This window comes from Mesoplodon mirus, assembly GCF_964341445.2.
Source record: "Mesoplodon mirus genome assembly, chromosome: X".
In the NCBI taxonomy this organism is placed as follows: Eukaryota; Metazoa; Chordata; class Mammalia; order Artiodactyla; family Ziphiidae; genus Mesoplodon; species Mesoplodon mirus.
Window position 1 is genome coordinate 45,862,773 of NC_138981.1, and position 17,730 is coordinate 45,880,502.

General features: G+C 44.2%; 1 protein-coding gene across 2 annotated transcripts in view; it reads right to left on the bottom strand.

Moving 5' to 3' along the window:
* Nucleotides 1-1,820: 1,820 nt before the first annotated feature.
* Nucleotides 1,821-17,730, bottom strand: part of DGKK (diacylglycerol kinase kappa) — a gene marked incomplete at its 5' end in the record, with an annotated part of 179,181 nt that continues 163,271 nt past the window's right edge. For both annotated transcript variants that reach the window (XM_082608940.1, XM_082608939.1), the window contains 11 exons: nucleotides 1,821-2,171; nucleotides 3,446-3,569; nucleotides 5,233-5,343; nucleotides 9,499-9,585; nucleotides 10,613-10,754; nucleotides 11,319-11,479; nucleotides 12,664-12,798; nucleotides 13,146-13,259; nucleotides 13,900-14,007; nucleotides 14,283-14,379; nucleotides 16,481-16,588. In XM_082608940.1, coding sequence (XP_082465066.1) covers nucleotides 2,092-2,171; nucleotides 3,446-3,569; nucleotides 5,233-5,343; nucleotides 9,499-9,585; nucleotides 10,613-10,754; nucleotides 11,319-11,479; nucleotides 12,664-12,798; nucleotides 13,146-13,259; nucleotides 13,900-14,007; nucleotides 14,283-14,379; nucleotides 16,481-16,588 — 1,267 coding nt within the window. In that variant the 3' untranslated portion in view covers nucleotides 1,821-2,091. The remainder of the gene's footprint in view (nucleotides 2,172-3,445; nucleotides 3,570-5,232; nucleotides 5,344-9,498; nucleotides 9,586-10,612; nucleotides 10,755-11,318; nucleotides 11,480-12,663; nucleotides 12,799-13,145; nucleotides 13,260-13,899; nucleotides 14,008-14,282; nucleotides 14,380-16,480; nucleotides 16,589-17,730) is intronic.

Here is a 17,730-nt window from a genome sequence, read left to right on the forward strand (position 1 = left end):
ACTTAAATACATACAGTAAGTTAACATATTCTAATGCTTAAATAAGTTTTAAATGTTTTCTCTCAATGTTTTTCCATTAACTTTCTTCCCTAGTTGTAGAGCTAGGACATTTTTGTTTGTTTGGCACAGCAATCAGATGTCTGGGGACTATCCCCTTGTTAGTATTTTTCTCCTCACCCCTGCAGAGGTGGAACACAGGTGGCTGGTTTAAGTGGGCTAGGCTGGTGGAGTTCCAGAGTTGAGAACCAGTGCTTAGAGTTGGATTGTGCACCTCAATAAACCAGCGATTGGACTGAGTCAGGTAATTGAGCACGCTAAGTTTGTCTGAGAAGTGGGGAGAGGCCAGTTTTCTGGCTTTCTGTTGATAAGTGGGAAGGGACACTTACTCAAAGGTATAAGTTGAGGGTGGGTGGGGATACAAGGCAGACATGAGAGAACCACTAGAGAAATACTGGAGTTTGATTAGATTTGCCTGACTGGGTGCAGGCATTCAAAAAAATGCTAATTGGGATCTGGAGCAATTTTGGCCTGGTTTGTTTTCATGAGAAATTTGGAAGAAGAACCATGGGAGAAGCAGAAGCTTTTAGCCTCCATTTTCCCAGGCCCATGTTCTTTCTGGTCACTTTGAATATCCCTCTGTACTCAAGGGAAAGGAGCAAGAAGGGAGATTCAAAAGTGATTTGGGGACTTAGCCAACAGCCTGCCCAGAAGATGCAGGCCAAGATGGAGCTTGTGGGGAAGGGCCTAGGCTGTGACTTGATTATCAGGCAGTCCCTAGCTCAGACATCTGAGTCACAGAGCTCAAGGCCTGGTTGCTCCATATAGTGTTTACTGGGGAAGGGGAAAGCACAGGTTGGGGCAGTTGCTGATGTAGAGTCCAGGACAGATAGAGCGAAAAAGGCAGCATGCCAGCTTAGCCCCCTTCTCTAGGGCATTGGTGTTTTTGTTCCCCTTTCTGTGGCCTGGCTCAGAATTTTAAGGGGGCATCAGAATCAGCTGGGCCATAGGTAGATCCCAGCCACTTCTAAGACACTGAAAATGCACCAAAAGATTAGAAGCTCCACCAAGAACTAGGGCAGTTGGTAGAGGCATGTGTGTGTGTAGGGTAATGGGGGTGGAGGATGGGATCAGGGTGGGGAGGGATTCCTGGGTTAGCACAATAAATTATAGGGTCATTTAGAGGTCGAGTTGTATTTTCAGTTCTTAGAAATATATATATATATATATTTATATATATACATCTTTATATGTCTCTATACATAACTATACTGCAGCACAGCAGCAAAACATTTAGTTAAAAAATCCAGCAAGAATGCAGGCAAACACTCCATGGAGGCATGCAGGCTAGGATCAAGGCAGTAGGAGGGGAGCCTGTATGGTTGCCATAGGGGTGAGTTCCAACCAATGGGCCCACCCAGCCACCAGAGCACCACCTGGACATGTGCAAAGACATACATGCGCACATGGAAAAACAGAAAGGGTTTGCAGAGAGAGCAGTCACCACAAGAAAAGATTTCACATGGTCATTGTAAGAGGCAAGTGGACAAGCCCCCAGGACCTAGTTCTCATCTTAATAGGCCAACTAGGAGAGAACTCCTGAAGTCACAAGTTGCAATTGACAGGGATTGGGGGAGAAACACCACCAAGCCTGGCTGTCCTGACCCCTCTCCTCATCTCCCTGAGAGTATTTCTTTCATTCATTCCCTAGCATCAACAGTTTCTCTGCCAGTCAGAGGAAAACATTCCCCAACTCCCTGAAAAGGTGAACTCCCTTGAACCCTTTGTAGATCCCAGGCCATTCACAAAAAGCTTAGTTCAATTAAATACTGTAGTTGCTCAAGATGCACGAAGAGAAGGAGAACTGAACAAGACAACTCGGAACAAGAATCTTTGGCCAATGAGAAAATGTAAACCTCTAAGGAGACCTGATTGAGTCCAGGAAAAAAAAATGTTTTAGTGTAAAGAATTGGAGGATCTTTCTTGGTGGTGCTCATGTTTGTTCTGAAATAATTTAGTCTAGCCTGTATTGAGGTTTCAAGAGTTTTTAGTAGAATCCTAAACGTTGTGAGTTCTCCTTCCAGCTTTCAAGGGTTATAGTTGAGATCCTGATGGTGTTGGAGGATCATCATCTTTTGCTTCACCTTCACGATGTCTGCGGTGCCACAAATTTCCTTTATAGAAAAAAAGCAAGTATAGAAATAATGAGGCTAGTGCATTGCCAGATGCCTAAATGTATGGATGCTAAAGAGAGCAAACAAAGAGTCCTTTAGGAGACAGACTGGTTTGTTCCTATTGTACCAACCATTTTTAAGCCATCTTAGAAAACCAGCTGATGCCATGCAAGCCAAACACAAATGGGATGAGTTCTCAGAACCTGATAATCCATGAAACTGCTATTGACCCTTCCAGAGTCTTCAGAAAGACTCTCAAGCACCATGGGTCTCCCAACTGGCAGATTCTTAGGGACTCAAACCAGTTGGACCAAACACAACTTGGTCCAGGAGATTCTCTCTTGGCATCTGTATGAAGTCTCAGTTCCTCAAAAAAAAACAAAACAAACTGCCACCCTCCATCCCTTTCCCCCCATGTCCACTATGGTCATCTCTCTTAAGCTTCCAGGTCATCTAGGCCCAGAATTTAGGAGAGACCATTGACATCAGAATTGGCATAACCGACAATTCTAAGGGAACCTTCTTTTGAGCCCCACTGATATATCAAGAACATTTAAGTCCAATTCTGAAGAAGGGGTGGAACCAAAATTCAAATAATGAAACAAATTTTGCATTTCCAGGGATTTACTATAACAGATAAAGAATAAGAGTGTTTAGATAGGTCGTGGAACCTGTTCCTGACCCTGTAGGTGCCCAGCACTGACACCCCCAACCCATCTCAAATAATAGCGCTTTCTGGAGCAGGACCAAAAGCTTGTAGTTGTATTTGACTGGGAAATAGATCTAAATATGACTGTTTTGCCATACTTTATCCACTGAGGAAAGGAATGGGTCAAGCAGAAAGGTAACTGGCTGTTCTTATTTTTCTCTTCAGCTGTTTATATCACAAAGCAAGGTTGCCTCTCAGGTTCTCTCCCTGTCAGTATCCATATATCACTTTCTTTGTTCTTTAAGGAGCTTTTTTTTTTTTTTTTTGGCTGTGCCGCGCGGCATGCGGTATCTTAGTTCCCCAACCAGTGATCGAACCCGTGACCCTGCAGTGGAACCATGGAGTCCTAACCACTGGACGGCCAGGGAATTCCCTCCATATCACTTTCTAACTCACACCTTGTCCAAGAGACTGCTTGGCATCCCCTAAGGTTGGCTTCCAGCCGGCCACGTCCTCCATCACCACTGTACCCGTGCACATTTCTAATGTGAGCTTCAGGTCTTTGGGAAGTACCCAGGCTGCTGGGGAATTCTTTATGACCTCGATGCCTGTGGGAGAAACTTACCAATAAAACCCTGGATGCCTTGGCCTGATTTAGGTTTGTCTTCCTCTTCTGGCTTCTTCTTCCCCAATTTGGGGAACTTAACTTTCAATCTGAGGCTTCTACTGTCAGTGTCTGAAGACTTTTCCTGGAAAACCACAACAAGAGGAAGATCAAAATGTTAGTTGCCTAATAGTCAGAAACAATTCCTAGAGGCCTGGCAAGGTGGTGAACAAGGATGGCTGCAAGAAGCAGGCAGATCTGCTATCTATCCAGGTATGGGAGATACCCCTGCTCACTAGTCTTGTGCCCTAGAAGACACCTGATCTTTACCAAGATCCTACTCTGTGCCAGGTACTTTGCTAAATGCTTTAATAAATGATCTCATATTAATAAATGCTCTTCTGAATTGCCTTTCAGAAGAAACCTAAAGGAAGGGCACAGGACCTTCCCTCAGAACCAAAGCTTTGGAAAGTCCAATGAATAATTGACTCTCCTTCTGCTTTTCCCCACCAAAATGGATCTGCGTCTTCTGTGGCCTTAAGGTGAGCAAGTTTGGTATCAAGTGAATGAGCAACATCTTCCTGTCTTTCTTTCAATCTACTCTGCCCTTCTTTAGAGCCTCACTGCTTCATCTTTATGGAAATGCTGAAGTCCAGAAAAGAGATTATGCCCAGGCCAGGAAGACTCCCATATTGAGACCTCAGAGCATGGACTGTTTGTTTCATTTCTCTCAATATCCAGTCTGTTTGCCTGGGTCAGGAGCTTGGTGCAAGATAGCTGAACTGAGTAGGAAGGGGGTGCTACAAGAGTTTGCTTTCTTTTCTGCATAACAGCTTGTTTTTCTTCCCCAGGGGGCTACTGGTCAAGAGCAGCAAAGGCATATGAGAAAGTTATTAAATCCTTTAAGACCTGAATTTGCCTATGGCTTTTTCTCTTAAATGGTAGCCCAATTGCTGCACAAGTCCAAACATGCTTGTATGGCTTGCTCACATGCATATAACTGGTGTATGAAGCCAGAAAACAGGCATAATGAATAGGAGAACCAAGGATTCCTACAGTTGAAGTGAGCAGTTCCATGGTGGAGAAATTTAAAGAAAAACACTGTCAGACCATAAAAGGTATAATTTAGCTGGTGATAGGTGGACATCTTTGAGTCATTTGATTTATGAAATGGGACTATTTTTCAATCTCAGGAGAGCACTCAGAATTGTCAAAAAATGATGACATCCCCACAGCTATATTATAGCCGCAGCTGCCATGCTTGATTTTCTTTTAAGCCACACACCTGCTAGGGGAAAGCATTGAGATAGCCTACTTTCCTCCCAGAGTGGGAGGGACAGAAAGCAGCAAGGAGAGGTGATATTTGGTAGATTTAACCACCAGTATGGCCTGGGCACCAACCATTTAGAAGAGATGTTGACTCTAAACACCTGGTATTGGCCATAATGGTATGTACCAGACAAAATTCAGTCCCAGCAGCAGGTACTGAGCAGGGGAGGGGAATTGCAGCCAGGAGAACAGCACAGAAAAAGACCATTCTTGCTTATTCTTTCCCAATCTTCTGCTACAGGGTGGTTCTTCTTTCTGGTTATGTTCTCATGGTCATCTAGTTTTTCAGTGTGCCTTCTGCCTTGTCCTATATACTTATGGTGAGGAGAAGGGAGGAGGAGGCTCCATTAAACTCAAGCTGAAAGCCAACACTGGCCTCCCTATGCTACATAAGTCACTGTGTCCTGGCCACACTGGAAGGCAAAGCACCAAGGGAGAATCCCTCTTCCCCTTTATTTCCCAATCCACAGGTCACATACCTCTGGAGAAAGGATTGAATTCATCCAGTCAATCTCAGATAGCTTTTCAAACTCCTTATTCATGGCATCCAGGGAAGTTTGCAGTGTGGCCTCATACTCAGCATTTCTCAGCTGGTGAAGACAGGAAAAAGAGTGAGTATCCAATGCCTAGTACCCTACCTTCATAGACTCTTACTTCTCCCCAACTCCCAGTCCCTGCTAGTGGCCATAAGACCACAGGGTGCCAACTTATATCTCCTTTGGCTCATGGTGTCGGTGGAAAGTATAGCCAGCTCTTTACTTTCTCAATAGGGAGATCCAGGAGACAATCAGACAGTGATGCTTTCCTTAGGACTTGACATGCTCACAGTTTGGCAAGCAGAGGGGCCCTTTGACCAGTATCAATTAACGCTGAGTTGTACCCCTACGGCTTAGGGTCCAGGATAAGGGTCCTACCCTTGACCCTCAAGCTCCTGGAGATATCTAAGTGTCCCCCTAATAATAGCTACCAATTTTTGAGCAAATACTATATGCCAGGCACTGTGCATACATAGTTTCATCCCATCTTCCCAACAGCTTGATAATACCTTACAAAGTACTATTGTTCTCATTTTATATGTGGGAAAACAGACTCAAAGAAGTTTAGTGCTCAAGATCACATGACTAGACAGAAACCCAGATCTATTCAACTCTATAGCCTACCCTCTATACCACACCATCCCAGAAAGGGTATGTGGGGTGGCCAGATGCTGGGGTGGGGGAAACTTTATTACACAGTTACCATAATTTAAAGGCTGCTTTGTGAAACAAGGGGAGGGCTAGAGAGAGATTGGCTCAAATTTTCCCTTCCTGGCAAAGAGGGTCTGCCTCCCCAGGCTGTGCTTTTAGCCCCTAGCTATTCACTCTTAGTGAATGATGGCTTGTCCCATGGGTTTAGGAAACAAAGCTCAAGCATTCCCTAGTAACTCCCAGCACCCACAGGATGAACTCTGTATGCTCCATGGGAGAGTTAAAATAGATTATTCTGGGACCATCTCCAACTCAGAAGAACCAAGTTCTAAACCAACAACATAAGTGAGATAGTTCATGTTCCATTAAATAGTGAGCTGGGAGAACAGATGCATGCTGATATCATCAGTTCTGACATGCTTTCCAGCCCACCTAATTTGGCTTCATCTCTCCTCTCTGGCATGTGCTCTACTTTCAATCTGGCACTTATGTGGCTTCTTGCTGTGCATGGGCCAGCCTTAAGTGGAACCCTGCCAACTGTCACAAATGGGTGGCAGGTGAATGAGCGAGGGATGGGATTGGAGGTTATGACCAACCAGGATGGGATATGAGAGGGGAACAAGTCATGTTGACAAATAATCTCTTGCTTTTGCTTTACAACGAATGATTTAGGACAGTACGAAGTAGCCCAGATGCACAGGACATGTGTGTGTACATGGTGGTGGGATGGGGAACAGTGGTGTCAAGTAGAAATGGCCATCACTTCAAGGTAAGGGGGAAAGGGGAAGGGATTCTTAGGGGCATACTTACCAGCAGTGCTCAAAAGGGGATTTGATAGTCAAACCCAAAGCCACAGAGAAGAAAGAGGAATTGGGGTCTTAGAAAATGATTCCTAATCATAATAGGAGAGGAATAAAATGGCTTCCTAATGACTTCCTATTTGGCACCTAGAGACTCGGGCTCTGAAAAATAGTATATGGTTGGGCCTGAATCTTATGCTCTGTTCTCTTGTCCTTCTGGCTTCAATAGAGACCTTGTTCAGGACTCTTTTCTGAGATAAATGTGCAAACTGAATCAGGGGACTTTGTTGCTCACTTCCTGGTTTCTGTTCTAACACATCACTAAGCCAGTTTGCCACATAAGGGAAGTGGGAGTTACTGGGTGGGATTTTCTTCATCAAAAGGCTACATCCCGGGCTTCCCTGGTGGCACAGTGGTTGAGAGTCCGCCTGCCGATTCAGGGGACACGGGTTCGTGCCCCGGTCCGGGAAGACCCCACATGCTGTGGAGTGGCCGGGCCCGTGAGCCATGGCCACTGAGCCTGCGCGTCTGGAGCCTGTGCTCCGCAACGGGAGAGGCCACAACAGTGAAAGGCCTGCGTACCGCAAAAAAAAAAAAAAAAAAAAAAAAAAAAAGGCTACATCCCTCTCCCAACACTGACTGTTCTCCTCCTTCAAGGGGAGGAATAATAACATTCAAATGAAATAAGCCTGGACTTCCCCGGTGGCGCAGTGGTTAAGAATCCGCCTACCAATGCAGGGGACACGGGTTCGAGCCCTGGTCCGGGAAGATCTCACAAGCTGTGGAGCAACTAAGCCTGTGCGCCACAACTACTGAGGCTGCATGCTGCAACTACTGAAGCCTGCATGCCTAGAGCCCGTGCTCCACAAGAAGAGAAGCCACCACAATGAGAAGCCTGTGCACTGTAACGAAGAGTAGCCCCCACTCGCCACAACTAGAGAAAGCCTGCATGCAGCAACAAAGACCCAATGCAGCCAAAATAAATAAATTAAATAAAAATAAATTTTAAAAAATGAAATAAGGCTTACATCCATGCCACCTCTGTGATATGGCCTTTCTGGAGATACATGGTCATTCTTAGCGGCCGTTTGCACCCAGGTCTCATTTGGATGTATGTATGTGTGGGGAGGGTCCTTACCAGGTTCTATATTAAGTGTGATATGTGCTCAATTTGGGTTGTTGGCTGGCACAAACCAATTTTCATGAGCCCATGAGCCTCAAGAAAGCCTGAGTGGCAATAAGAGGCCAAGCTCCCGTATTTCCTGCTGCCCAAATTGGCAAGGCCATTGAGCTCTGCCTATATATAGAAGGTACTTCTGTTGCTGTCGCTGAAGGCTGAAAGACTCTAGCCTGGGGCTCAGATGCTGGGACAGCCTGGCCTGACTGCCTTAACTACTCTTACACCTGTGCAGTGTGCCAGTTAGATGTGCAAATGGAAAAGGGGAAGTGGCTGCACTTCTTGCAAAAATCAACTCAGAGGCCCCTCTTCAAATAAACCTTAATTAGATGAGAGGCAAGAACAGTACCTTCCTAGGGGCCTTAGCAGCAAATCTCAAAGTGGAGTGGTCATGATCAGTTGACTTATTAAAGCACACTCACCAGGTGTGCCCATGGGCTTTGCATTATGAGAAACAGCAACTCTTCCTGTAGCTCAAAAACTGAGCCTCAGTCCATTTTCCCTAACACTAATAAAATCTACAATCTGTCAAGCTGCTAGGAAGAGCTAGGCACATAATATACAGTAGTTTGTTTAATCCTCACAACAACCTGGACAGGTAGAGATTTTAATTCCTGTTTTGTAGGTAGGGAAACTGAGACCCAGAGAGGTGAAGTTACTTCACATACCTACTGTTATGGATTCATTTGTGACCCCTCCAAAAAGATATCTTGAAATCCTAACCCTCAGTACCTCAATTTTTTGGAAATAGGGTCATTGCACATATAATTATTAAGATGAGATCATTGGTCTGGTCTGGACTCTGGATTAGGGTGGGACCTGATCCGGTAAGACTGGTATCCTTTAAGGAGATGGCCATGGGAAGACAGAGAGACACAGGGAGAGCACCATGTGAATATGGAGGATTGGAGTAATGCATCTACAAGCCAAGGAACACAGCAAAGATTGCCAGCAAGTCACCAGAAGCTAGGAAGAGGCAAGGAAGTATTTCCCTACAGGTTTCACAAGGAACATGGCCCTGCTGACACCTTGATTTCAGGCTTCTAGCCTACAGAACTGTGAGACAATAAAGTTCTGTTGTCCTAAGCCACCCAGGTTTTAGTACTTTGTTACAGCAGCCTTAGGAAAGTAATATAGCTAGTAATTGGCAGATTTGGGATTTGAACTCAGGGACCCCCAACTTTTCCCACTATTCCTTACTGTCTTTCCACATGGCGAGAGATGTATGTGGAAACTTGGGAGATGCAGAGCAGCTCAAAAGAGCTTACCCTTTTCTACTGAAACTATATTAGGTATGATGAGAAAATGTTGCTTTTGTTTGGCCTGGTCTGTACCCAGGAGACATTTGCCAAAGGAGATAGACTTTTCTTCAAGGATATGGTAGTCCCTATGGATTCGCATAACTTATAAAATGACACGATCAATGACAACTCTGGGTGAAGATGACACAGCAAGGACTGCCAGGTAAGCACCTGGCCAAAATGCTCCTACATGTCTTCCAATGCCCTAGAACCAAGCACAGGCTGTGACCAAATTCAGATGGGATACTTTGCCCTCCCTGTTCCAACCCCATCCACTCACCAAGTTTTCATCCAGGAAAGCTTTGGTGTCATCGTAGAGCCCTTTAAGACTAAATGTAACATCTACTGCGTCATTTCTGGTTAGAGTCTGAGAGGAGAAGAAAGGAAAAGAAAGGAAGGGAAAGGACAAAGACAGGAGTCGTTGGTTAGTAAGCATGCAGCTGGCTTCTCTGTGGGAAGGTAGGAGCAGGCTAGTAGGATGTGGCTGTAAGTGAAAAAGTAATATTCACAATATAGCACAATTAGTAGTTCAGCATGGGCACCTACCAGTCAAAACTGATGCCAGCTATCAACTACCAGTACAGCTGTACTGGTGTGTTGTATGCTGTGGCACAGTACAACTTGGCATTTGGCATCACTGATTGAGTGCTATGGGTATAGGGAAACAGGGAATATGCAAACCAGATAGTAAGTTTGAGGCCACTTGTTGCCACTTGGCTAAAGCCACCTTTCCCATGGTACATGAAGTTAGGCCTAACCATCTGTCTTCTTGAAACTCCAGGCCTGGAGCTCCAGGCCTCTTCTTCCAACTAAGATCCGGCCCCAAATAAATAGGTAACCTACATTTTAGGAGGCCCTGACCCTGTATATGGCCCCTTTGTATTGTTTGCCTAGCACTAAAGTTACTTTTCAAAAGCATCACTTAAAAATGTTCTGCAGGTGGGTAAAGTCACAGGATGGCACATTTAACATCAATAATCTAATCTAGATCTTCCCCTCAAGAGGAAAACCAAGGCAGCCTGGAGCACAAGTTTCAATGACAAGTGTCACCTTAACAGGTTATATAGGGATCCACCTAGAATGAGGAAGGGCCTAAGCCAAGTTCCTCTCCATTCTCAGGCTCTTTCTCCTTGAGGCCAGTGTGGTAGATAGCTATCAGGCTGATGAAATCTGCTATGGGATTCTCCCAGTAATCACTCTGGACCAGTAACCATTCTCCCAGTAACCATTCTCCCAGTAACAAGTCAAGCAATATCTGCCTCCCCCTCTACTCTATCCATCAGTTTCCTGCCATGTCATTTGCCCAGTTTCTCTACCCACAGCCTCCAGCTCCCCTTCCTTCCCTGTCCTATTTGGTTTGACTCCTTTCCTTCATCTGTCCCTTCCCCCCTTACCTCAATGGGAGTGCAGGAAGCTGCACCTGCCTCATTGCTACTGTCTTGGTTGTAAAATATATCATTCAGGATGTTAGCACTGGCATTCACAGAATCCATGAGGACAGACACATGCTGGTGGACCTTGCTCAGGTCAGTAAGTCTGTAATAAAGGACAGATAAATGAGTCTAGAGCTCTGAAGGATGTCTGGCCTGAGGTGCTGGTGAGGGTTGGGATTAAGGGTAAATTGTATTCTTTACTCTCTCCTGTTATTTCTTCTCATTTCTAGGGAGCCACCTATGCCAGAAAATGTTTCTACTCTTCTCTAGGTATTCACTTTTGTCCATCCTTGTCTCACCAGAATTAGATACTGGGTGCTTTGGGAGAGTGGGAGGCTAGAATAGAGGAAGGAGCTGACTCCAGAAACTCTAAGGCCCTCCTGATATTTAAGGGCAAGGATAAGCATTTTTAGTCCTGTTGGGTCTGGGGCAGCAAGAGGAGATCAAAATTTATCTCTGGGCCTAATGGGAGAGGTCCAAGCTGGCTTACTGCTGACCACGAAGATTATTTCCTACCTAGAATTTCAGGGTCCCTGTCAATCCTCAGAGCTCTGAGCAATACTCCTTTCTGAGGCCAGGCTCTCCAGCAGCCAATAGATACAAGTTGGCTTCTTCTCCCTATCTCTTCTTGGGATTCCCAGCCCTGTATCTGGGCCAGTCCACTTACCTGCTGATGAGGTTTTCTGCAAGCTGAGCTAACTGCTGCATCTGGGCATACTCCTCATCAGAGAGGCTATCTTGAGATTCTTGGGAGTCCAGCTGGGGTTGAGAGGCAGCCTGGATTTCAGAATGCTTGCACTCCCACATTTTCATTGAGTTCTCAAAGTCCTGGCGATAAAGACAGTGGCAGAGCATAAAGATGGCTGTAGCTAAGACGGTATGGGACAGATCTGTCTGTGAGTCTGATATTTGTGGGTACTGTGGGGAAAGGGGAAAGAGGGACTCATTCCCCCATACACCTATCTCCACACCCATACATATGTCCAACATTTTATTCAATGTCTCTTTCATACTAAGCAGTTTTAGTTTTTTTGTTGTTGCTGTTGTCATTGTTGCTGTTACCATGCCAAGTCTTGGGACAACATACTTGGATCAGACAGATGTCTGCCTTCCAGAAGCTCCTATAGGTAGGTATCATGATCAATAAGAAAGTGGAGCCCTTTTCAGCTCCCTTCTTTGCCAAATCTAGGCAATATATTCTGATGGATTTTAGAGCTAGACATATCTCATTTAATTTTGAATTGTGCTTCTGTCATTGACTAGTTGTGTGACCTTTAGCAAAGTATTTAACCTCTCTTGTCTTCATTTTCCTCACCTATAAAATGGGAATAAGTGTATCTACCTCATAGGATTGTTGAGAGGACCTACTTGAGAGAATATATGTAAAGTGCCCAACACAAAGTAGGTAGTTTATAAACTAGACATCCCATCCCTTCTCTATTGCTGTGTCTATGGACTGTCCACAGGCCAGAGTGGAAGAAAGCCTCTAAGCACTGAACATCTGACGAATAATGGCTCCTTTCTAGCTTTAGGTGGTTTAGCTGAGGTGAGTGACATTTGTGAATGCAGTATTTTAAGACGCCTTAGAGGAACCTAAAGACCATATTCAATGAAGACTCTCTTGTTGAGGGAGCAGATTTCTCCATAACCACCTGAGGCCTTTAACTCTGTGCAGTGGAGGGAGGAGTACAACTTTGTGGAAAACTACAGAAGGGAGCTTCTTGTCTCACTCTCTTGGACAGTGCTTTGCAAGTGTCTATGTATATCAGAATGTCTCAGGGAGCCTGTCTGCAAATGCAAGTTCCCAGGAAATACCCATCTCCATTCTGATGCAGTGGGCCTGTGTGGGGCCCAGGAATGTGCATTTCTAACAAGCACCCAATGTGACTCTGAGATAAGTATCACACAGACCTCTCTTTAAGGAATTCTGCCTGACTGGAAGTATTCAGTACTCAAGTGATAGCTATAGATGAGACAACGTAGGAGCCCCAGATGAGCCTTTCCCTTCTTACCCGATCTCTTGTCAGCATCTGGGCAGTGTTCTTGTATCTAATCTTGATAAGGCCTGGCCTCTGAACCCAGGCCTCCCCATCCACCTGCACTGGGATACCTTCTTCACCATTGATGGTTATCATCACCTCACGGCACTGCCAGAGAAGAGGAGGAGGGAGAATGGGGGAGAAAAATGAGGTAACGACTGTAGACCAATCTGATAATCTCACAGTCATGGCCTAAGTGTGTATCTGAACAGGACTGGCAAAAATGTGAATCAGATTGTCCCAGGGAGGACACACATGTTTGCTATGGGCTTTTTGCTCCTTTGGTCCCTACCACCTCTGTTTCCAACTTCAGCCAGCACCTCGCTTCCCACCAGATAACCTGCTCCCTCCACCCTGTCATTCTTATACCTGGTTAATTCCTGAGACTACCCCACATCCTGGATTGTAGCCACAGAGCTCAAACCCTTTCTGGTGCCCACCAGGCCCGTGCCTACCTGGGCGATGCGATGATGATGCAGGTTGAGGATACGGGACATTGCCATCTGTACAGAACCAAAGATTGCCACTACCTCTAGCTTCCCATCATCCATCGCAGGAGCCTCATATTCCTGAGGAGGAAGAACTGTGTCACACATCTCACCCTTGAGAAACCACACCTTGCCTATCACAAGCAGGTATGCTTTGAAATCTCCTGGTGAGAATTTTTCTAGCTCATGAAGAGTGGAGAAACTACTACTTTATTAAAAGGAGAAGAATGAGGTCAGGAAGCCAACTTGGGAAAAGGGCACTGAGATAAATACTCAGTCTCTTTTGAGATCACAACTCTTAACTGGTTCTCTCCCTGTCCAATCTAGCATCATAAATCCCCAAGGCCAGTCCCACTGGTCTCATGGCCTTCTTGGGTGAGCTCAGACGAAAGGATTCATGGCCAATTTCTCAGGAGATTTTATTGAGAAAAGGGCATGGCCTAGGTAACCTTTCAAGGATCTTTCAAACGTGAGGAATGGAAAATTCGAAGTCCAGGCAACACTGAAGAATTTATCTGATCCTGAGGTTTTTGGTTGATTCTTGTGCTCTGGGGTGGTAATTGCCTTAAAAAAAAAAAAAACCTCATCATACAGCTGCTGCCAATAAAGGTCCCCAGCCCACCTCCTCTTCCCCTACACTCCAGTCAGTTCAACTCTCCTTTCTGATAGACTTTAGAGGGGTCAAGCCTTTCTTCCTCCCTGTTCCTTGTTCCATACTCACTGTGGTAGCTGTGCTGCTTCCCCAAAAGTTGACGCCTCCAGCATAGCTGGTAATGTTGAGCACTACAATGCCTTGCAGGTTTGGCAAGGAGATGGCTTCTCCATCACACTGAAAGAAAAGAGTAGCCCTTATTGGCTGGCTCTTCAGATACCAATGTGAAGGGCCATTTACAGAGATGGGGGAAGGGCTCTGTCTTCTCTTCATGCTATTATTTTCTTATCCATAAAATGGAAATCTATCTTCATGCTTTCCTCCCATGAGCAATGAGTGAGGATCAGAGTTAAAGCTTGGGAAGAACTAAGGATATAGAGGAAAGCTGATTCCCAAGGTCATGATATTTCCTTTCTTCATGCCCAGGAAGGATCACCCTCTTTTCCACTAACCTCCAGGTGCACTCGTTCTTCCAGTTTCCTGTAAGAGCGCTGAAAAAGTTCCTTGCTTCCCAGAAGGCCATACCACATCTTGTTCTTAAGGCGGCTACTACAGGGAGATAAGTGTAGAGAAAGGTAGTCAGAGGGTGAATAATATAAAGATAAGTGGATGAAGAAAAGTAAGAGGAGACACCATCTTATTCATCAAGTGCCTTCTTACAGAGAGGAGTCATGTTTAATGGTAACTGGACACAAGAGGGAATGCTAGGATAGTGTAACTGGTATCCTTATGTGAACACCAGCTGCAATGGGTTCCTGGGTCTCCTTGAGGCATCAGCATCCCATTGATTTGTCACTTTTACTTGCTTCTGATATTGGTTCAGGCTTGGAAGAGACAGGCTATATTTAGAAAGTAAGGCTCATAAAAAGCTGTGAGCATAACTGGCTAGTACACATCAGCTACCCTGGCAAGTGCCACTCTGGGAGCTCAAGATTTCAGCCACTTGGAATCAATTTCACTTGAAACATGTGACTCTAGACTGCAGTTTCTTTGAAGCATAACTTTTCTGGCAAAGTGGAGGGATTTCCAAGACCTGTATATCAAACACTTAATTCAATGCTACAGAATAGAAATAAGCTTACTAGGAAGACTGTAGAGTAGGAGCCAGTGAAGAGAATATGGGACAGGCAAGGATATTAGGAGACTTGTGGTGGAGGTGGGAAGGACAAGATCCTGTTGACTATAGAGTCTCTGATAAAAACAGGCAGGGTACTTAACAATCACTAGAAAGGCTCGATAGAGTTTACTGTGAGCTTTTAAAGTAGAGCCACAGAAATGAGCCACCACAGGGCATGGGTTTTGAAATGTAAGATGGCTAGCACATAGCACAAAATTATTTGCACTCTGTTTTAAACCATAAGTTCTCTGGGCACTTCAGTTTCCTTATCTATTAAAAATTGGAGTTTGGTTATATGGAAATGCAAAATACCTAGAACAACCAAAACAATTCTGCAAAAAGAACAAAGTTGGAGGACTTTCATCTCCCAATTTCAAAACTTACTATAAAGCTACAGTTATCAAGACAGCACGGTGCTTGCACAGGATAGACACATAGATCAGTGGAACGTAGGTGAGAGTCTAGGAAAAAAACCCTTACATTTATGGTCAACTGATTTTCAACAAAGGTGCCAACACAGTTCATTGGGGGAAAGGATAGTTTTAAAAAGTGGTGCTGTGGTAAATGGATATTCATGTGCAAAAAGATGAACTCAGATTCTTACCTAATACCATACATAAAAAGTAACTCAAAACAGATCATAGACTTAAATGTAAGAGCAAAATCAAAAATTTTGGAAGAAAACAGCAAATTTTTAAGATCATGGGTTAGGCAAAGATTTCTTAAACATGGCATCAAAAGCATGGTCTGTAAAAAAAAATTGATCAATTGGAACTCATCAAAATTCAAACCTTTTGTATTTCAAAAGAGACCATTAAAAATGAAAAGACAAGCAATAATAACAAAAAAGACAAGCAACTGGGAAGCAATATTTGCAAGACACATCTGATAAAGTACTTGTTCCTCAGCCCAGGCCTGCTCTGAGAAAGAAGTTCTGGTGGCAGGTGGGCAGGGGGTGATGATGATGGGTGGAGGGTGTGCTTCTTTTTACTCGTAATTTCAATTTACCACAAGAACTCTGAGGCTGCCTTAGTGTACGTCTGTAGTACAAAAGTACCAGAAGGTGCCAAGCAGACCAAACAAGATGGGGTAAAATCAGTAGGTCCTGGGGAACCAAGTTAGGAACACTAAGAACCAGTAGGGCGATCTTTGATACTTTGCAGCCTTGCCGAGCAAGAAGAGACCTTAAAACCACTACTAGGACCTCATCAAGTTCTTGGAGACAGAACAAAGATAGGCAATTGGCTGAATTGAGTCAACGTAACCTGTTTTCAGTAACAGTAACACAGTTAGCTGAACACAGTTCAAGACTATGAAAGCAGCTCCAAGTTCAGGATGCCAGTGCAGCGTCATCACAGATTTGGTCAATATTTGGGGCAAGCTATCCCACTAGACTAACCTTGAGACTAATGTGTTTTACTTCCAAAGGACGGACTCTTTCTGTTTCTTGTCTGTGAGGTAGGGGATGTGGGAATACATGTGTATATTATGATTGTGTGTTTGTATGTAGGGAGGAGAGTTTCTTTTCCTTACTTGTATTGTCCTGGGTGTTCATCTCTTCTGGTGTTGAATTCCAGAGAAATTTTAGCATCTAGTCCAATTCCAAAATAGTTGTTCATGACACACCTTTCTTTGAAGCGTCTGAAATTAGCCAAAGGGAAGAAGAGAATAGACACTGGTGCAGGAAAGAAGTGCTGTTATCATTAGGCTGCAGACTTTATCTGCATGATCAACAACCACTGAGGGAAGTCCCCCTCTACACTGCGCACAAGGCTTAATGTTCTTGAGAGGCACATGTAGATGTCCTATTGTGTTAACAACTAACTTGTTAGCTGTAAGAGGGGACACCCAGCCAGTTGGGCGGATTCAGTGGAATTGGGATTCATAATAAAGAAGTCATCTTTGGAGGCTGTCAGATATGAGTGGCCATTATCTTCTCCACATAAAATAAAGGGAAATAAGAGTCATTGACTTATTCCCATAAAGAACATTTAAGTATCTCAGATAAAAATATATGATGAGAGTAAAGTTTGTATTACTGTTTCCAGAGGTGTCTGAACTCCTTTGTAGTACTTTCACATCAAAGGGCAAAGTGACCACACATTTGAAGGAAAAGAAAACTGATAAAAGAGGGTAGATATATATACAACAACAACAACAAAACCAAGCGGTTTGTTTTATTCTTCTGCATCCATCCATCAAAACCAGTGGTGTGCTGGAGCCAGTTCATACCAGTTTATGTAAGTTGATTATGCCTATAATCCCCAACTCTGCATTCAATGACATTATATCAGTAGCTTGAAATAGGCCATGATGGAAGGGTTTACACCAGGAATAAACCAGGGCTTTCCTCCCCTCAGAGAGCTGGTTGTTAAACATTTTCCAGCACACCATTGATCAAAACTCATTATGTAGGTCCACTGAGGCCTCATATATGAGCTTAAGCCAATGGTAAAGTGGAGGGGAAGGGGAGTTGAATATAGGAATAAATGGGAAGCGGCAGAAAACTTAAATAATTGCTAGCTGTGTCTTTCTTTTGAGAAACTGAAAATAGGTACAATTTAGCTACTTAACCACAGATTTTTTTTTTTTATTCATTACTAAATTGACCCTACATCTCTCACATGAGATTTGTCTTCCTTGACCACAGTCCAGAAATTGGGGATTCTCTAACTGATGTAACTGATTTTCTTAATGGAACTCAAAATGAGTGAGTGTGATGGAACTTGGCTACTGGGAATATTCTAGAGAGGTAGGGCTATTGAGACCGATGTCTTTAGATT